Below are 17,879 nucleotides of genomic sequence, written 5' to 3'. Positions count from 1 at the left end.
TATAAATGGACATTTTCAATATATATGGACGGAATTAATCGAACAAAAGGACCAATTGTGATGTTTATTGGACATATTGGAGTGCCAACAAAAGAAGCTCGTCATAGGTAAGGCATGATTTATATATTATTTCAGCGTTTTGTGTAGCGCCTGCTATGCTACCTCCTTTGTTTACTCCTAGTGCAGCTGTTCCAGGCTATCAGATAATAGCTTCTTATGATTTCGCTAAAAAGCATTTTTAAAATCTGACATGTTGGCTGGATTCACAACGAGTGTAGCTCTGACCCTGACTAGCAGGAAAACAGCCTTCAGCCTACTGTTCTGAGTTGGGCAGTGAACCCTGACCAGCAGGAAAACAGGCTTCAGATCAGTTACATGGCTAATATGTACCTGTCAGAGCTCCTAATTAAAGCTACACACACAGACACAGACACTCACAAACACCTGTCAGAGCTCCTAATTACAGCTACACACACAGACACACACACACACACACCTGTCAGAGCTCCTAATTACAGCTACACACACAGACACAGACACACGCACACACCTGTCAGAGCTCCTAATTACAGCTACACACACAGACACAGACACACACAAACACCTGTCAGAGCTCCTAATTAAAGCTACACACACAAACACAGACACACACAAACACCTGTCAGAGGTCTTAATTACAGCTACACACACAAACACAGACACAGACACACACACACACCTGTCAGAGCTCCTAATTACAGCTACACACACAAACACAGACACACACACCTGTCAGAGCTCCTAATTACAGCTACACACAAACACAGACACAGACACACACCTGTCAGAGCTCCTAAATTACAGCTACACACACAAACACAGACACAGACACACACCTGTCAGAGCCCCTAATTGTCCCTACAAATGTCACCGTTATAGTAAAATGAATGTATTGTTTAGTGATGTGTTGGGTTGTGTAGTGAACTTGCTGGCATGCATTAATATATATATATACGTTTGCCCCACTAAGATGAATTTACATGCATTAATATATATATATACATTTGCCCCACCAAGATGAATTTACATGCTGAAATCGCCACTGGTCCAGTATGAGCCCAATGTGTGTCTATGGGAATAATATGCAGACTTAAGCTTGTCACCTGCCTTCCTGCCTTTGGGACAACGACTCCCATTGTTAGGGCGGAGACATGAGCATCTCGTCATTATGTGCAGATCTCTTGTTTCAGCCTCTTGCGTATTGGAAAGGAAAGTTGGCAGGTGCACAGTGCATTGTTAGGATGCTGGGTTGCCCTAAAGTATATTGATGTTTTGCCAAAATTATATAATTACCCGTCTAAATCAAACCATTATAAATACTTCACCAGGGAGCATCACTGGGCCACAGAGGATCATTAGCTCATTAAAATGTTTTTGCTGTGGATTGTTTCAGATCACAAGTGTGTTTGGGAAGCCTGCAGTTTGGATAGTGGGAGTAGGTCTCGCTGATTGAGTTGCGGCTATCAGTGAAAAGCGTCTAAAATACACTACCATTCAAAAGTTTGGGGTCACTTAGAAATGGCCTTGTTTTTAAAGACAAGCAATTTTGTTTGTCCATTTAAAATAACATAAGATTATGATAGGAAATACAGGGTAGACTTTATTAATGTTGTAAATGACTATTGTAGCTGGTAACGGCAGATTGTTAATGGAATATCTACTCTGGGAAGCTGGCCTTCTAGGAGTTCCTCTGTCCAGTGTCTGTGTTCTTTGGCCCATCTTAATATTTTATTTTTATTGGCCAGTCTGAGATGTGGCATTTTCTTTGCAACACTGCCTAGAAGGCCAGCATCCTGGAGTTGCCTCTTCACTGTTGACGCTGAGACTGGTGTTTTGCGGGTACTATTTAATGAAGCTATCCGAGGACGACTTGTGAGTCATCTGTTTCTCAAACTAGACACTCTAATGTACTTGTCCTCTTGCTCAGTTGTGCACCGGGGCCTCACACTCATCTTTCTATTCTGGTTAGAGACAGTTTGTGCTGTTCTGTGAATGGAGTAGTACACAGCCTTGCACGAGATCTTCAGTTTCTTGGCAATTTCCCACATGGAATAGCCTTCATTTCTCACTAGCAATAGCTCAAGTCAAGACAGGTGGAGAAGAGAGTTAAATGTGGTTAAAAGAACCATAATTTTTGTCCGGATATTTTCTACTGTTTTTATTTGTCGGCTTTAGACATATGTATTTCACTTAGTTCATGATGGAAGTTATAGGCCTACTGCTGCATTGGCCTATAGGTTATCTCTGAGTTCTATGGAAGTTATAGGCCTACTGCTGCATTGGCCTATAGGTTATCTCTGAGTTCTATGGAAGTTATAGGCCTACTGCTGCATTGGCCTATAGGTTATCTCTGAGTTCTATGGAAGTTATAGGCCTACTGCTGCATTGGCCTATAGGTTATCTCTGAGTTCTATGGAAGTTATAGGCCTACTGCTGCATTGGCCTATAGGTTATCTCTGAGTTCTGTGGAAGTTATAGGCCTACTGCTGCATTGGCCTATAGGTTATCTCTGAGTTCTATGGAAGTTATAGGCCTACTGCTGCATTGGCCTATAGGTTATCTCTGAGTTCTATGGAAGTTATAGACCTACTGCTGCATTGGCCTATAGGTTATCTCTGAGTTCTGTGGAAGTTATAGGCCTACTGCTGCATTGGCCTATAGGTTATCTCTGAGTTCTATGGAAGTTATAGGCCTACTGCTGCATTGGCCTATAGGTTATCTCTGAGTTCTATGGAAGTTATAAGCCCCACCCATTCTCCACCCAGTCTCCACCCAGTCTCCACCCAGGACCCACTCAGTCTCCACCCAGTCTCCACCCAGGACCCACAGTCTCCACCCAGGACACACCCAGGACCCACCCAGTCTCCACCCAGTCTCCACCCAGGACCCACCCAGTCTCCACCCAAGACCTACCCAGTCTCCACCCAGTCTCCACCCAGGACACACCCAGGACCCACTCAGTCTACACCCAGTCTAGACCCAGGACCCACCCAGTCTCCACCCAGGACTCACCCAGTCTCCACCCAGGACTCACCCAGTCCCCACCCAGGACTCACCCAGTCCCCACCCAGGACCCACCCAGTCTCCACTCAGGAGCCACCCAGTCTCCACCCAGGACCCACCCAGTCTCCACCCAGGACCCACCCGGTCTCCAGCCAGTCTCCACCCAGTCTCCACCCAAGACCCACCCAGTCTCCGCCCAGGAACCACCCAGTCGCCACCCAGGCTCCACCCAGGGCCCACCCAGGACCCACCCAGGACCCACCCAGTATCCACGCAGGACCCACCCAGTCTCCACCCAGTCTCCACCCAGGACCCACCCAGTCTCCACCCAGTCTCCACCCAGGACCCACCCAGGACAAACCCAGGACAAAGACAGTCTCCACCCAGGACCCACCCCGTACCCATCCTTTCTCCACCCAGGACTTACCCAGTCTCCACCCAGCCTCCACCCTGGACCCACCAAGTCTCCACCCAGTCTCCACCCAGTCTCCACCCAGGACCCAACCAGGACCCATCCAGTCTCCACCCAGTCTCCACCCATGACCCATCCAGTCTCCAACAGGTCTCCACCCAGTCTCCACCCAGTCTCCACCCAGGACCCACCCAGGACCCATCCAGTCTCCACCCAGTCTCCACCCAGGACCCACCGAGTCTCCACCCAGTCTCCACCCAGTTTCCTCCCAGGACCCACCCAGTCTCCACCCAGGACCCACACAGTCCCACCCAGGACCCACCCAGCCTCCACCCAGGACCTACCCAGTCTCTACCCAGACTCTACCCAGGACCCACCCAGTCTCCACCCAGTCTCCCTCAGTTTCCACCCAGGACCCACCAAGTCTCCACCCAGTCTCCACCCAGGACCCACCCAGTCTCCACCCAGTCTCAACCCAGTCTCCACCCAGGACCCATCCAGTCTCCACCCAGGAACCACCCAGTCTCCACCCAGTCTCCATCCAGGACCCACCCAGTCTCCACCCAGTCTCCACCCAGTCTCCACCCAGGACCCACGAGTCTCCACCCAGTCTTCACCCAGTTTCCTCCCAGGTCCCCTCCAGTCTCCACCCAGGACCCACCCAGGACCTACCCAGCCTCCACCCAGGACCCACCCAGTCTCCACCTAGGACCCACCGAGTCTCCACCCAGTCTTCATCCAGTTTCCTCCCAGGACCCACCCAGTCTCCACCCAGGACCCACCCAGTCCCGCCCAAGACCTACCCAGCCTCCACCCAGGAGCCACCCAGTCTCCACCCAGTCTCCCTCAGTCTCCACCCAGGACCCACCCAGTCTCCACCCAGGACCCACCCAGTCTCCACCCAGTCTCTACCCAGTCTCCACCCAGTCTTCACCCAGTTTCCTCCCAGGACCCCTCCAGTCTCCACCCAGGACCCACCCAGGACCTACCCAGCCTCCACCCAGGACCCACCCAGTCTCCACCTAGGACCCACCGAGTCTCCACCCAGTCTTCATCCAGTTTCCTCCCAGGACCCACCCAGTCTCCACCCAGGACCCACCCAGTCCCACCCAAGACCTACCCAGCCTCCACCCAGGAGCCACCCAGTCTCCACCCAGTCTCCCTCAGTCTCCACCCAGGACCCACCCAGTCTCCACCCAGGACCCACCCAGTCTCCACCCAGTCTCTACCCAGTCTCCACCCAGTCTCCACCCAGGACCCACCCAGGACCCACCCAGTCTCCACCCAGTCTCAACCCAGTCTCCACCCAGGACCCACCGAGTCTCCACCCAGGAACCACCCAGTCTCCACCCAGTCTCCATCCAGGACCCACCCAGCCTCCACCCAGGACCTACGCAGTCTCTACCCAGACTCTACCCAGGACCCACCCAGTCTCCACCCAGTCTCCCTCAGTTTCCACCCAGGACCCACCAAGTCTCCACCCAGTCTCCACCCAGGACCCACCCAGTCTCCACCCAGTCTCAACCCAGTCTCCACCCAGGATCCATCCAGTCTCCACCCAGGAACCACCCAGTCTCCACCCAGTCTCCATCCAGGACCCACCCAGTCTCCACCCAGTCTCCACCCAGTCTCCACCCAGGACCCACGAGTCTCCACCCAGTCTTCACCCAGTTTCCTCCCAGGACCCCTCCAGTCTCCACCCACGACCCACCCAGGACCTACCCAGCCTCCACCCAGGACCCACCCAGTCTCCACCTAGGACCCACCGAGTCTCCACCAAGTCTTCATCCAGTTTCCTCCCAGGACCCACCCAGTCTCCACCCAGGACCCACCCAGTCCCACCCAAGACCTACCCAGCCTCCACCCAGGAGCCACCCAGTCTCCACCCAGTCTCCCTCAGTCTCCACCCAGGACCCACCCAGTCTCCACCCAGGACCCACCCAGTCTCCACCCAGTCTCTACCCAGTCTCCACCCAGTCTCCACCCAGGACCCACCCAGGACCTACCCAGTCTCAACCCAGTCTCCACCCAGGACCCATCCAGTCTCCACCCAGGAACCACCCAGTCTCCACCCAGTCTCCATCCAGGACCCACCCAGCCTCCACCCAGGACCTACCCAGTCTCTACCCAGACTCTACCCAGGACCCACCCAGTCTCCACCCAGTCTCCCTCAGTTTCCACCCAGGACCCACCAAGTCTCCATCCAGTCTCCACCCAGGACCCACCCAGTCTCCACCCAGTCTCAACCCAGTCTCCACCCAGGACCCATCCAGTCTCCACCCAGGAACCACCCAGTCTCCACCCAGTCTCCACCCAGGACCCACGAGTCTCCACCCAGTCTTCACCCAGTTTCCTCCCAGGACCCCTCCAGTCTCCACCCAGGACCCACCCAGGACCTACCCAGCCTCCACCCAGGACCCACCCAGTCTCCACCCAGGACCCACCGAGTCTCCACCCAGTATTCACCCAGTTTCCTCCCAGGACCCCTCCAGTCTCCACCCAGGACCCAACCAGTCCCACCCAGGACCTACCCAGCCTCCACCCAGGACCCACTAAGTCTCCACCCAGTCTCCACCCAGGACCCACCGAGTCTCCACCCAGTCTTCACCCAGTTTCCTCCCAGGACCCACTCAGTCTCCACCCAGGACCCACCCAGGACCCACCCAGGACCCATCCAGTCTCCACCCAGTCTCCACCCAGGACCCACCGAATCTCCACCCAGTCTCCACCCAGTTTCCTCCCAGGACCCACCCAGTCTCCACCCAGGACCCACACAGTCCCACCCAGGACCCACCCAGCCTCCACCCAGGACCTACCCAGTCTCTACCCAGACTCTACCCAGGACCCACCCAGTCTCCACCCAGTCTCCCTCAGTTTCCACCCAGGACCCACCAAGTCTCCACCCAGTCTCCACCCAGTCTCCACCCAGTCTCAACCCAGTCTCCACCCAGTCTCTACCCAGACTCTACCCAGGACCCACCCAGTCTCCACCCAGTCTCCCTCAGTTTCCACCCAGGACCCACCAAGTCTCCATCCAGTCTCCACCCAGGACCCACCCAGTCTCCACCCAGTCTCAACCCAGTCTCCACCCAGGACCCATCCAGTCTCCACCCAGGAACCACCCAGTCTCCACCCAGTCTCCACCCAGGACCCACGAGTCTCCACCCAGTCTTCACCCAGTTTCCTCCCAGGACCCCTCCAGTCTCCACCCAGGACCCACCCAGGACCTACCCAGCCTCCACCCAGTCTCCACCCAGTCTCCACCCAGGACCCACCGAGTCTCCACCCAGTCTCCACCCAGTTTCCTCCCAGGACCCACCCAGTCTCCACCCAGGACCCACACAGTCCCACCCAGGACCCACCCAGCCTCCACCCAGGACCTACCCAGTCTCTACCCAGACTCTACCCAGGACCCACCCAGTCTCCACCCAGTCTCCCTCAGTTTCCACCCAGGACCCACCAAGTCTCCACCCAGTCTCCACCCAGGACCCACCCAGTCTCCACCCAGTCTCAACCCAGTCTCCACCCAGTCTCTACCCAGACTCTACCCAGGACCCACCCAGTCTCCACCCAGTCTCCCTCAGTTTCCACCCAGGACCCACCAAGTCTCCATCCAGTCTCCACCCAGGACCCACCCAGTCTCCACCCAGTCTCAACCCAGTCTCCACCCAGGACCCATCCAGTCTCCACCCAGGAACCACCCAGTCTCCACCCAGTCTCCACCCAGGACCCACGAGTCTCCACCCAGTCTTCACCCAGTTTCCTCCCAGGACCCCTCCAGTCTCCACCCAGGACCCACCCAGGACCTACCCAGCCTCCACCCAGGACCCACCCAGTCTCCACCCAGGACCCACCGAGTCTCCACCCAGTCTTCACCCAGTTTCCTCCCAGGACCCCTCCAGTCTCCACCCAGGACCCAACCAGTCCCACCCAGGACCTACCCAGCCTCCACCCAGGACCCACTAAGTCTCCACCCAGTCTCCACCCAGGACCCACCGAGTCTCCACCCAGTCTTCACCCAGTTTCCTCCCAGGACCCACTCAGTCTCCACCCAGGACCCACCCAGGACCCACCCAGGACCCATCCAGTCTCCACCCAGTCTCCACCCAGGACCCACCGAGTCTCCACCCAGTCTCCACCCAGTTTCCTCCCAGGACCCACCCAGTCTCCACCCAGGACCCACACAGTCCCACCCAGGACCCACCCAGCCTCCACCCAGGACCTACCCAGTCTCTACCCAGACTCTACCCAGGACCCACCCAGTCTCCACCCAGTCTCCCTCAGTTTCCACCCAGGACCCACCAAGTCTCCACCCAGTCTCCACCCAGGACCCACCCAGTCTCCACCCAGTCTCAACCCAGTCTCCACCCAGGACCCATCCAGTCTCCACCCAGGAACCACCCAGTCTCCACCCAGTCTCCATCCAAGACCCACCCAGTCTCCACTCAGTCTCCACCCAGTCTCCACCCAGGACCCACGAGTCTCCACCCAGTCTTCACCCAGTTTCCTACCAGGACCCCTCCAGTCTCCACCCAGGACCCACCCAGGACAAACCCAGCCTCCACCCAGGACCCACCCTGTCTCCACCCAGGACCCACCGAGTCTCCACCCAGTCTTCACCCAGTTTCCTCCCAGGACCCCTCCAGTCTCCACACAGGAACCACCCAGTCCCACCCAGGACCTACCCAGCCTCCACCCAGGACCCACTAAGTCTCCATCCAGTCTCCACCCAGGACCCACCGAGTCTCCACCCGGTCTTCACCCAGTTTCCTCCCAGGACCCACCCAGTCTCCACGCAGGACCCACCCAGTCCCACCCAAGACCTACCCAGCCTCCACCCAGGAGCCACCCAGTCTCTACCCAGTCTCCCTCAGTCTCCACCCAGGACCCACCCAGTCTCCACCCAGGACCCACCCAGTCTCCACCCAGTCTCCACCCAGTCTCCACCCAGGACCCACCCAGGACCCACCCAGTCTCCACCCAGTCTCAACCCAGTCTCCACCCAGGACCCACGAGTCTCCACCCAGTCTTCACCCAGTTTCCTCCCAGGACCCCTCCAGTCTCCACCCAGGACCCACCCAGGACCTACCCAGCCTCCACCCAGGACCCACCCAGTCTCCACCCAGTCTCCACCCAGTCTCCCTCAGCCTCCACCCAGGAGCCACCCAGTCTCTACCCAGTCTCCCTCAGTCTCCACCCAGGACCCACCCAGTCTCCACCCAGGACCCACCCAGTCTCCACCCAGTCTCCACCCAGTCTCCACCCAGGACCCACCCAGGACCCACCCAGTCTCCACCCAGTCTCAACCCAGTCTCCACCCAGGACCCACGAGTCTCCACCCAGTCTTCACCCAGTTTCCTCCCAGGACCCCTCCAGTCTCCACCCAGGACCCACCCAGGACCTACCCAGCCTCCACCCAGGACCCACCCAGTCTCCACCCAGTCTCCACCCAGTCTCCCTCAGTCTCCACCCAGGACCCACCCAGTCTCCACCCAGGACCCACCCAGTCTCCACCCAGTCTCCACTCAGTCTCCACCCAGTCTCCACCCAGGACCCACCCAGGACCCACCCAGTCTCTACCCAGGACCCACCCAGTCGCCCTCAGTCTCCACCCAGGACCCACCCAGTCTCCACCCAGTCTCCACACAGTCTCCACCAAGGACCCACCCAGGACCCACCCAGTCTCCACCCAGTCTCCACCCAGGACCCACCCAGGACCCACCTAGTCTCCACCCAGTCTCCACCCAGGACACACCCAGGACCCACCCAGGACCCACCCAGTCTCCACCCAGGACCCACCCAGTCTCCACCCAGGACCCACCCAGGACCCACCCAGTCTCCACCCAGTCTCCACCCAGTCTCCACCCAGTCTCCACCCAGGACCCACCCAGGACCCACCCAGTCTCTACCCAGGACCCACCCAGTCTCCACCCAGTCTCCCTCAGTCTCCACCCAGGACCCACCCAGTCTTCACCCAGTCTCCACACAGTCTCCACCCAGGACCCACGAGTCTCCACCCAGTCTTCACCCAGTTTCCTCCCAGGACCCCTCCAGTCTCCACCCAGGACCCACCCAGGACCTACCCAGCCTCCACCCAGGACCCACCCAGTCTCCACCCAGGACCCACCGAGTCTCCACCCAGTCTTCACCCAGTTTCCTCCCAGGACCCCTCCAGTCTCCACCCAGGACCCAACCAGTCCCACCCAGGACCTACCCAGCCTCCACCCAGGACCCACTAAGTCTCCACCCAGTCTCCACCCAGGACCCACCGAGTCTCCACCCAGTCTTCACCCAGTTTCCTCCCAGGACCCACTCAGTCTCCACCCAGGACCCACCCAGGACCCACCCAGGACCCATCCAGTCTCCACCCAGTCTCCACCCAGGACCCACCGAGTCTCCACCCAGTCTCCACCCAGTTTCCTCCCAGGACCCACCCAGTCTCCACCCAGGACCCACACAGTCCCACCCAGGACCCACCCAGCCTCCACCCAGGACCTACCCAGTCTCTACCCAGACTCTACCCAGGACCCACCCAGTCTCCACCCAGTCTCCCTCAGTTTCCACCCAGGACCCACCAAGTCTCCACCCAGTCTCCACCCAGGACCCACCCAGTCTCCACCCAGTCTCAACCCAGTCTCCACCCAGGACCCATCCAGTCTCCACCCAGGAACCACCCAGTCTCCACCCAGTCTCCATCCAAGACCCACCCAGTCTCCACTCAGTCTCCACCCAGTCTCCACCCAGGACCCACGAGTCTCCACCCAGTCTTCACCCAGTTTCCTACCAGGACCCCTCCAGTCTCCACCCAGGACCCACCCAGGACAAACCCAGCCTCCACCCAGGACCCACCCTGTCTCCACCCAGGACCCACCGAGTCTCCACCCAGTCTTCACCCAGTTTCCTCCCAGGACCCCTCCAGTCTCCACACAGGAACCACCCAGTCCCACCCAGGACCTACCCAGCCTCCACCCAGGACCCACTAAGTCTCCATCCAGTCTCCACCCAGGACCCACCGAGTCTCCACCCGGTCTTCACCCAGTTTCCTCCCAGGACCCACCCAGTCTCCACGCAGGACCCACCCAGTCCCACCCAAGACCTACCCAGCCTCCACCCAGGAGCCACCCAGTCTCTACCCAGTCTCCCTCAGTCTCCACCCAGGACCCACCCAGTCTCCACCCAGGACCCACCCAGTCTCCACCCAGTCTCCACCCAGTCTCCACCCAGGACCCACCCAGGACCCACCCAGTCTCCACCCAGTCTCAACCCAGTCTCCACCCAGGACCCACGAGTCTCCACCCAGTCTTCACCCAGTTTCCTCCCAGGACCCCTCCAGTCTCCACCCAGGACCCACCCAGGACCTACCCAGCCTCCACCCAGGACCCACCCAGTCTCCACCCAGTCTCCACCCAGTCTCCCTCAGCCTCCACCCAGGAGCCACCCAGTCTCTACCCAGTCTCCCTCAGTCTCCACCCAGGACCCACCCAGTCTCCACCCAGGACCCACCCAGTCTCCACCCAGTCTCCACCCAGTCTCCACCCAGGACCCACCCAGGACCCACCCAGTCTCCACCCAGTCTCAACCCAGTCTCCACCCAGGACCCACGAGTCTCCACCCAGTCTTCACCCAGTTTCCTCCCAGGACCCCTCCAGTCTCCACCCAGGACCCACCCAGGACCTACCCAGCCTCCACCCAGGACCCACCCAGTCTCCACCCAGTCTCCACCCAGTCTCCCTCAGTCTCCACCCAGGACCCACCCAGTCTCCACCCAGGACCCACCCAGTCTCCACCCAGTCTCCACTCAGTCTCCACCCAGTCTCCACCCAGGACCCACCCAGGACCCACCCAGTCTCTACCCAGGACCCACCCAGTCTCCCTCAGTCTCCACCCAGGACCCACCCAGTCTCCACCCAGTCTCCACACAGTCTCCACCAAGGACCCACCCAGGACCCACCCAGGACCCACCTAGTCTCCACCCAGTCTCCACCCAGGACACACCCAGGACCCACCCAGGACCCACCCAGTCTCCACCCAGGACCCACCCAGTCTCCACCCAGGACCCACCCAGGACCCACCCAGTCTCCACCCAGTCTCCACCCAGTCTCCACCCAGTCTCCACCCAGGACCCACCCAGGACCCACCCAGTCTCTACCCAGGACCCACCCAGTCTCCACCCAGTCTCCCTCAGTCTCCACCCAGGACCCACCCAGGACCCACCCAGTCTCTACCCAGGACCCACCCAGTCTCCACCCAGTCTCCCTCAGTCTCCACCCAGGACCCACCCAGGACCCACCTAGTCTCCACCCAGTCTCCACCCAGGACACACCCAGGACCCACCCAGGACCCACCCAGTCTCCACCCAGTCTCAACCCAGTCTCCACCCAGGACCCACCCAGTCTCCATCCAGGACCCACCCAGTCTCCACCCAGTCTCCACCCAGGACCCACGAGTCTCCACCCAGTCTTCACCCAGTTTCCTCCCAGGACCCCTCCAGTCTCTACCCAGGACCCATCCAGTCTCCACCCAGTCTCCCTCAGTCTCCACCCAGGACCCACCCAGTCTCCACCCAGTCTCCACACAGTCTCCACCAAGGACCCACCCAGGACCCACCCAGTCTCCACCCAGTCTCCACCCAGGACCCACCCAGGACCCACCTAGTCTCCACCCAGTCTCCACCCAGGACACACCCAGTCTCCACCCAGGACCCACCCAGGACCCACCCAGTCTCCACCCAGGACCCACCCAGTCTCCACCCAGTCTCCACCCAGTCTCCACCCAGTCTCCACCCAGGACCCACCCAGGACCCACCCAGTCTCTACCCAGGACCCACCCAGTCTCCACCCAGTCTCCCTCAGTCTCCACCCAGGACCCACCCAGTCTCCACCCAGTCTACACACAGTCTCCACCAAGGACCCACCCAGTCTCCACCCAGTCTCCACCCAGGACCCACCCAGGACCCACCTAGTCTCCACCCAGTCTCTACCCAGGACACACCCAGGACCCACCCAGGACCCACCCAGTCTCCACCCAGGACCCACCCAGGACCCACCCAGTCTCCACCCAGGACCCACCCAGGACCCACCCACCACCTGTTATCCGCTGGGAAACACTTGGTAACACTGCAGCAATCCTGACTGCACTGTAGCTACATTTTATCAACACACTACCTCAAAACACAGATCATAAATCATATCGCTCTGGTCTCTGATACAGTCTATAGTCTAAGAGACCAACAAACAGTAACCAAAGCATTAGTCCAAACACTCCCATATATTGATGCACTAGCCAAACACACAGCTAAATAATGAAGCATCAGCTAAATAGTCTCCTCATTGGCCAAAAGCCCATGGAGCAGTGACGTACCTGACTGCTGTCTGTGACAGAGCACAGACTGGCCTCCTTTTCCCCTCTGTTTAGAGAGAGGCAGAGAGAAGCCAGACACCTGCACTAGAGCCAGCCTGGCTTCCATCACACACACCAGCCACAAACACAACTGGGTCACAGAGAAGCACAGCCCTGATAGACTGATAAACTCAGTGGCTGAACTGACCCAAGGCCTTGTTCTGCTCTGTTCAGCTGTGCTTTGCTCTGGGCGCTAGTTAGCATAGCAAGTTCCCCTGGACACATACACAGCTGCTCATTTGTAGGGGCAATTAGGAGCTCTGACAGGTGTGTGTGTCTGTGTTTGTGTGTGTAGCTGTAATTAGGAGCTCTGACAAGTACATATTAGCAAAGTAACTGATCTGAAGCCTGTTTACCTACTCGTCAGGGTTCACTGCCCACAGAGAGCTCTGCCTCACGCTAAGCTAACACACACACACACACACATACACAGCTTTAAGCAACACGCTACATTACGTTAGTGTAGCTCAGCTAACGTTTGCTGCTCAGCCTCGCTGCCTCAGTCACCCCAGCTGTTTCCTTCACCCTTACTCTGTGTGTGTGTTTGTGTGCATGCGTGTGCATGTGTGTGTGCATGTGTGTGTTCATGTATGAGTGAGTCTCCTATGGACAGGCAGATATTTCATAGCATATTACAGAGCGCTCTGCAGAATTGACAGTGTTTATGTAAGTCTCTATATAAACACTGACTCATTACAGTCCACCGAAACCATCACTTTAGAAGCACTTGGAGTATAAGGGCTAAGAGAGAGATTCTAATACTTTATGCTCCATATTTCATTGTGTGTCCTTCACACCTAAAATGAACAACGATGCACCCCAGAGGCATTGTTGTATTCAGGTTATTTTCCAGTCAACCTGTGTCACCTATATCATGCTATAAACTTAATGATTGACTTATTGTATTTCTTATTGTTTAGCTTGTTTAAAACCAGATGAACATGTTACTTTTCCCCTCTCAATTTTCCATGGAGAATATCACAATAATGATGTTTAAAACAGGCTCTCAGTCACACGTCAGAATTAGATGTTCATCCATGTTTCTCAAACGTCACAATTCAAAGTTGTTCCAAAGTCAAATTTCAAAGTGTTTTAAGGTTAAGTTGAGGAATTACCTCTGAATGGTTAAGGTAAGGCATTATGTCTGAATGGTTAAGTTAATGCATTACCTCTGAATGGTTAAGGTAAGGCATTATCTCTGAATGGTTAAGTTGATGCATTACCTCTGAATGGTTAAGGTAAGGCATTATCTCTGAATGGTTAAGTTGATGCATTACCTCTGAATGGTTAAGGGTAAGGCATTACCTTTGAATGGTTAAGGTAAGGCATTACCTCTGAATGGTTACGTTTGGGCATTACATCTGACCGGTTGTGTTTGTGCATTACCTCTGGGTGGTTACATTGAGGCATTACCTCTGAGTGGTTAAGTTGAGGCATTACCTCTGAGTGGTTACATTGAGGCATTACCTCTGAATGGTTCGGGTAAGGCATTACCTCTGAGTGGTTAAAGTATGACATTACCTCTGAATGGTTATTGTACGGCATTACCTCTGAATGGTTAAGGTAAGGCATTACCCCTGGATGGTTACATTGATACATTATCTCTGAATGGTTAAGATAAGGCATTACCTCTGAATGGTTATGGTAAGGCATTACCTCTGAATGGTTACGGTAAGGCATTACCTCTGAATGTTTAAGGTAAGGCGTTACCTCTGAATGGTTATGTTGAGGCATTACCTCTGAATGGTTAAGATACGGCATTACCTCTGCATGGTTACGGTAAGGCATTACCTCTGAATGGTTACGGTAAGGCATTACCTCTGAATGTTTAAGGTAAGGCGTTACCTCTGAATGGTTACGGTAATGCATTACCTCTGAATGGTTAAGGTAAGGCATTACCTCTGAATGGTTACGGTAAGGCATTACCTCTGAATGTTTAAGGTAAAGCATTACCTCTGAATGGTTACGTTGAGGCTGACAAGCAGGAAAACAGCCTTCAGCTTCCAAAAACGCAACGTCACCACAAAATATTTCAGAAGTTGCCTATAACGTTGCCAAAATATTTCAGAAGTTGCCTATAAATGTTGCCAAAATATTTCAGAAGTTGCCTGTAAACGTTGCCAAAATATTTCAGAAGTTACCTATAAAAGTTGCCAAAATATTTCAGAAGTTGCCTATAAACGTTGCCAAAATATTTCAGAAGTTGCCTATAAATGTTGCCAAAATATTTCAGAAGTTGCCTGTAAACGTTGCCAAAATATTTCAGAAGTTACCTATAAAAGTTGCCAAAATATTTCAGAAGTTGCCTATAAACGTTGCCAAAATATTTCAAAAGTTGCCTATAAACGTTGCCAAAATAAGTCAAATCAAATCAAATCAAATCAAATTTATTTATATAGCCCTTCGTACATCAGCTGATATCTCAAAGTGCTGTACAGAAACCCAGCCTAAAACCCCAAACAGCAAGCAATGCAGGTGTAGAAGCACGGTGGCTAGGAAAAACTCCCTAGAAAGGCCAAAACCTAGGAAGAAACCTAGAGAGGAACCAGGCTATGTGGGGTGGCCAGTCCTCTTCTGGCTGTGCCAGGTGGAGATTATAACAGAACATGGCCAAGATGTTCAAATGTTCATAAATGACCAGCATGGTCGAATAATAATAAGGCAGAACAGTTGAAACTGGAGCAGCAGCACAGTCAGGTGGACTGGGGACAGCAAGGAGTCATCGTGTCAGGTATTCCTGGGGCATGGTCCTAGGGCTCAGGTCCTCCGAGAGAGAGAAAGAAAGAGAGAATTAGAGAGAGCATATGTGAGATGGCCAGTTCTCTTCTGGCTGTGCCGGGTGGAGATTATAACAGAACATGGCCAAGATGTTCAAATGTTCATAAATGACCAGCATGGTCGAATAATAATAAGGCAGAACAGTTGAAACTGGAGCAGCAGCACTGCCAGGTGGACTGGGGACAGCAAGGAGTCATCATGTCAGGTAGTCCTGGGGCATGGTCCTAGGGCTCAGGTCCTCCGAGAGAGAGAAAGAAAGAGAGAAGGAGAGAATTAGAGAACGCACACTTAGATTCACACAGGACACCGAATAGGACAGGAGAAGTCATTACCTCTGAATGGTTCAGGTAAGGCATAAAACAAAAATGTAAAATCTAGCGCTGGATTCAAAGATGCAACCTTTGGAACCAGAGGTAGATGCTTACGCCCATTACATCACCCACACACTGTTGCCCCTAGTGTCCAGTTTCCACGTCATATCCTGATAGACGTTGAATACGGACTTGTATCACAGGTGACCTGCCTGGTTTTCTATGTTGCTTTGACGTCCTTGAGATTTGATATGAGAAGCACAGTTGCTCAGCACCCGCTCACTATTTTCATCCTCAACAGAAAAACAAGATTCATTTCTGGGATTGTTCCTGGCAGTGAATATCTTGAGCAGAGATAGAGTTCTCCATGGGCCTCCTGTCTGCCCTGTAGTGGCTCTTAAAATAGGCCAGGAGGAGTGAAGGCTCTGGCTGAGCAACCCACACAGAACAAGACATCACTGACTCTCATCCAGTCCAAAGTCAACCCTGAGCCCCTACACTGACACACTCATCATAGATATCAGTGACATGGTCTGACACATGTAGTTACGCACGCATGCACATGTGCACGTAAGCATGGAGGTAGACATACTGTACACCCACGCTCACAGAAACACACCATTACCTTGGGTTACTGTACCCACATGCTCACAGAAACACACCATTGCCTTGGGTTACTGTACACACATGCTCACAGAAACACACCATTGCCTTGGGTTACTATACACACACGCTCCTCTGCCGGCATTCAGCTGTGGCTCTGGGCCTGGCAATGGTCTCTCTCTAGGAATGTGCAAGTGCACCCACGCGCACGTACACACACACACACACACACACACACACACACACACACACACACACACACGCACACACACACACACACACACACACACACACACACACACACACACACACACACACACACACACACACACACACACACACACACACACACACATGATTCGCCCAGAATGGGCTTTTTTTAAATAATGGTGTGGGAGCGTTGCAGGGTCTGTTTTTAGAGTAAATGACCTCCTGGGCTGGTTGGGTGGGCATTGGGGCATTGGGGCATTGGGGCATTGGGGCATGGGGGCATGGGGGCATTGGGGCATTGGGGCATGGGGGCATTGGGGCATTGGGGCATGGGGGCATGGGGGCATTGGGGGCATGGGGGCATGGGGGCATTGGGGGCATTGGGGCATGGGGGCATTGGGGCATTGGGGCATGGGGGCATGGGGCATTGGGGGCATGGGGGCATTGGGGGCATTGGGGCATGGGGGCATTGGGGCATTGGGGCATGGGGGCATTGGGGGCATTGGGAACATGGGGGCATTGGGGGCATTGGGGCATTGGGGCATGGGGGCATTGGGGCATTGGGGCATGGGGGCATGGGGGCATTGGGGGCATGGGGGCATGGGGGCATTGGGGGCATTGGGGCATTGGGGCATTGGGGCATGGGGGCATTGGGGGCATTGGGAGCATGGGGGCATTGGGGGCATTGGGGCATTGGGGCATGGCCACCCATGAGTGCGAGTCTTAAAGAAGGAGCCCTTTTTGCTCTGTAATGGAAGCTGCACATTCAGAGCTGATGAATTACAACAGAGAATCAGATCACACACACACATGCACACACACATGCACACACAAATGCACGCACACATGCACGCACACATGCACACACACATGCACACACACACACAGATATGGCTGACTAAGCAGGGAAATACTATGAAATAAGTCACATATTTTTCCTTAACCAACTTCCATATTGCATTAAACCTACACTCAGTGTGGGCAATTGAGGGTCGTGATTTTGCTGGTTTACATCTCAATATGCAGTGGGTTAATGGTACAGTGCCTTCAGAAAGCATTCATACCCCTTGACAATTTCCACATTTTGTTGTGTTACAGCCTGAATTAAACATGTATTAAATAAA

At 55.4% G+C, this 17,879-nt stretch overlaps 1 protein-coding gene across 1 annotated transcript; it reads left to right on the top strand.

Annotated features, from left to right (window-relative positions):
• The first annotated feature begins 1,888 nt into the window (after nt 1-1,888).
• Nucleotides 1,889-12,109, top strand: LOC139369464 (proline-rich protein 36-like). The gene is made up of 11 exons (XM_071108724.1): nt 1,889-1,911; nt 2,924-3,604; nt 4,044-4,599; nt 4,710-4,982; nt 5,050-6,142; nt 6,188-6,655; nt 6,767-7,541; nt 7,926-8,895; nt 9,411-9,814; nt 10,199-11,168; nt 11,837-12,109. Exons 1-11 carry the CDS (start codon nt 1,889-1,891, stop codon nt 12,107-12,109), a joined length of 6,486 nt encoding a protein of 2,161 aa, XP_070964825.1.
• Nucleotides 12,110-17,879: the final 5,770 nt, after the last annotated feature.

The sequence above is a fragment of the Oncorhynchus clarkii genome, chromosome 17 (genome assembly GCF_045791955.1).
Source record: "Oncorhynchus clarkii lewisi isolate Uvic-CL-2024 chromosome 17, UVic_Ocla_1.0, whole genome shotgun sequence".
NCBI classification, from domain to species: domain Eukaryota; kingdom Metazoa; phylum Chordata; class Actinopteri; order Salmoniformes; family Salmonidae; genus Oncorhynchus; species Oncorhynchus clarkii.
Note: the sequence above shows the minus strand (reverse complement) of the source record. Positions and strands in the feature narration are given on the sequence as shown.

What these genes read in the sequence shown, in the direction of transcription:
- LOC139369464 (XM_071108724.1), top strand. Translation starts at nt 1,889, where the DNA reads ATGAAGCTATCCGAGGACGACTT. An exon ending in ACCCATCCAGTCTCCACCCA is followed by an intron (nt 6,143 to 6,187) that starts GTCTCCACCCAG and finishes GTCTCCACCCAG; the next exon opens with TTTCCTCCCAGGACCCACCC. An exon ending in ACCCACCCAGGACCCATCCA is followed by an intron (nt 7,542 to 7,925) that starts GTCTCCACCCAG and finishes GTCTCCACCCAG; the next exon opens with GACCCACGAGTCTCCACCCA.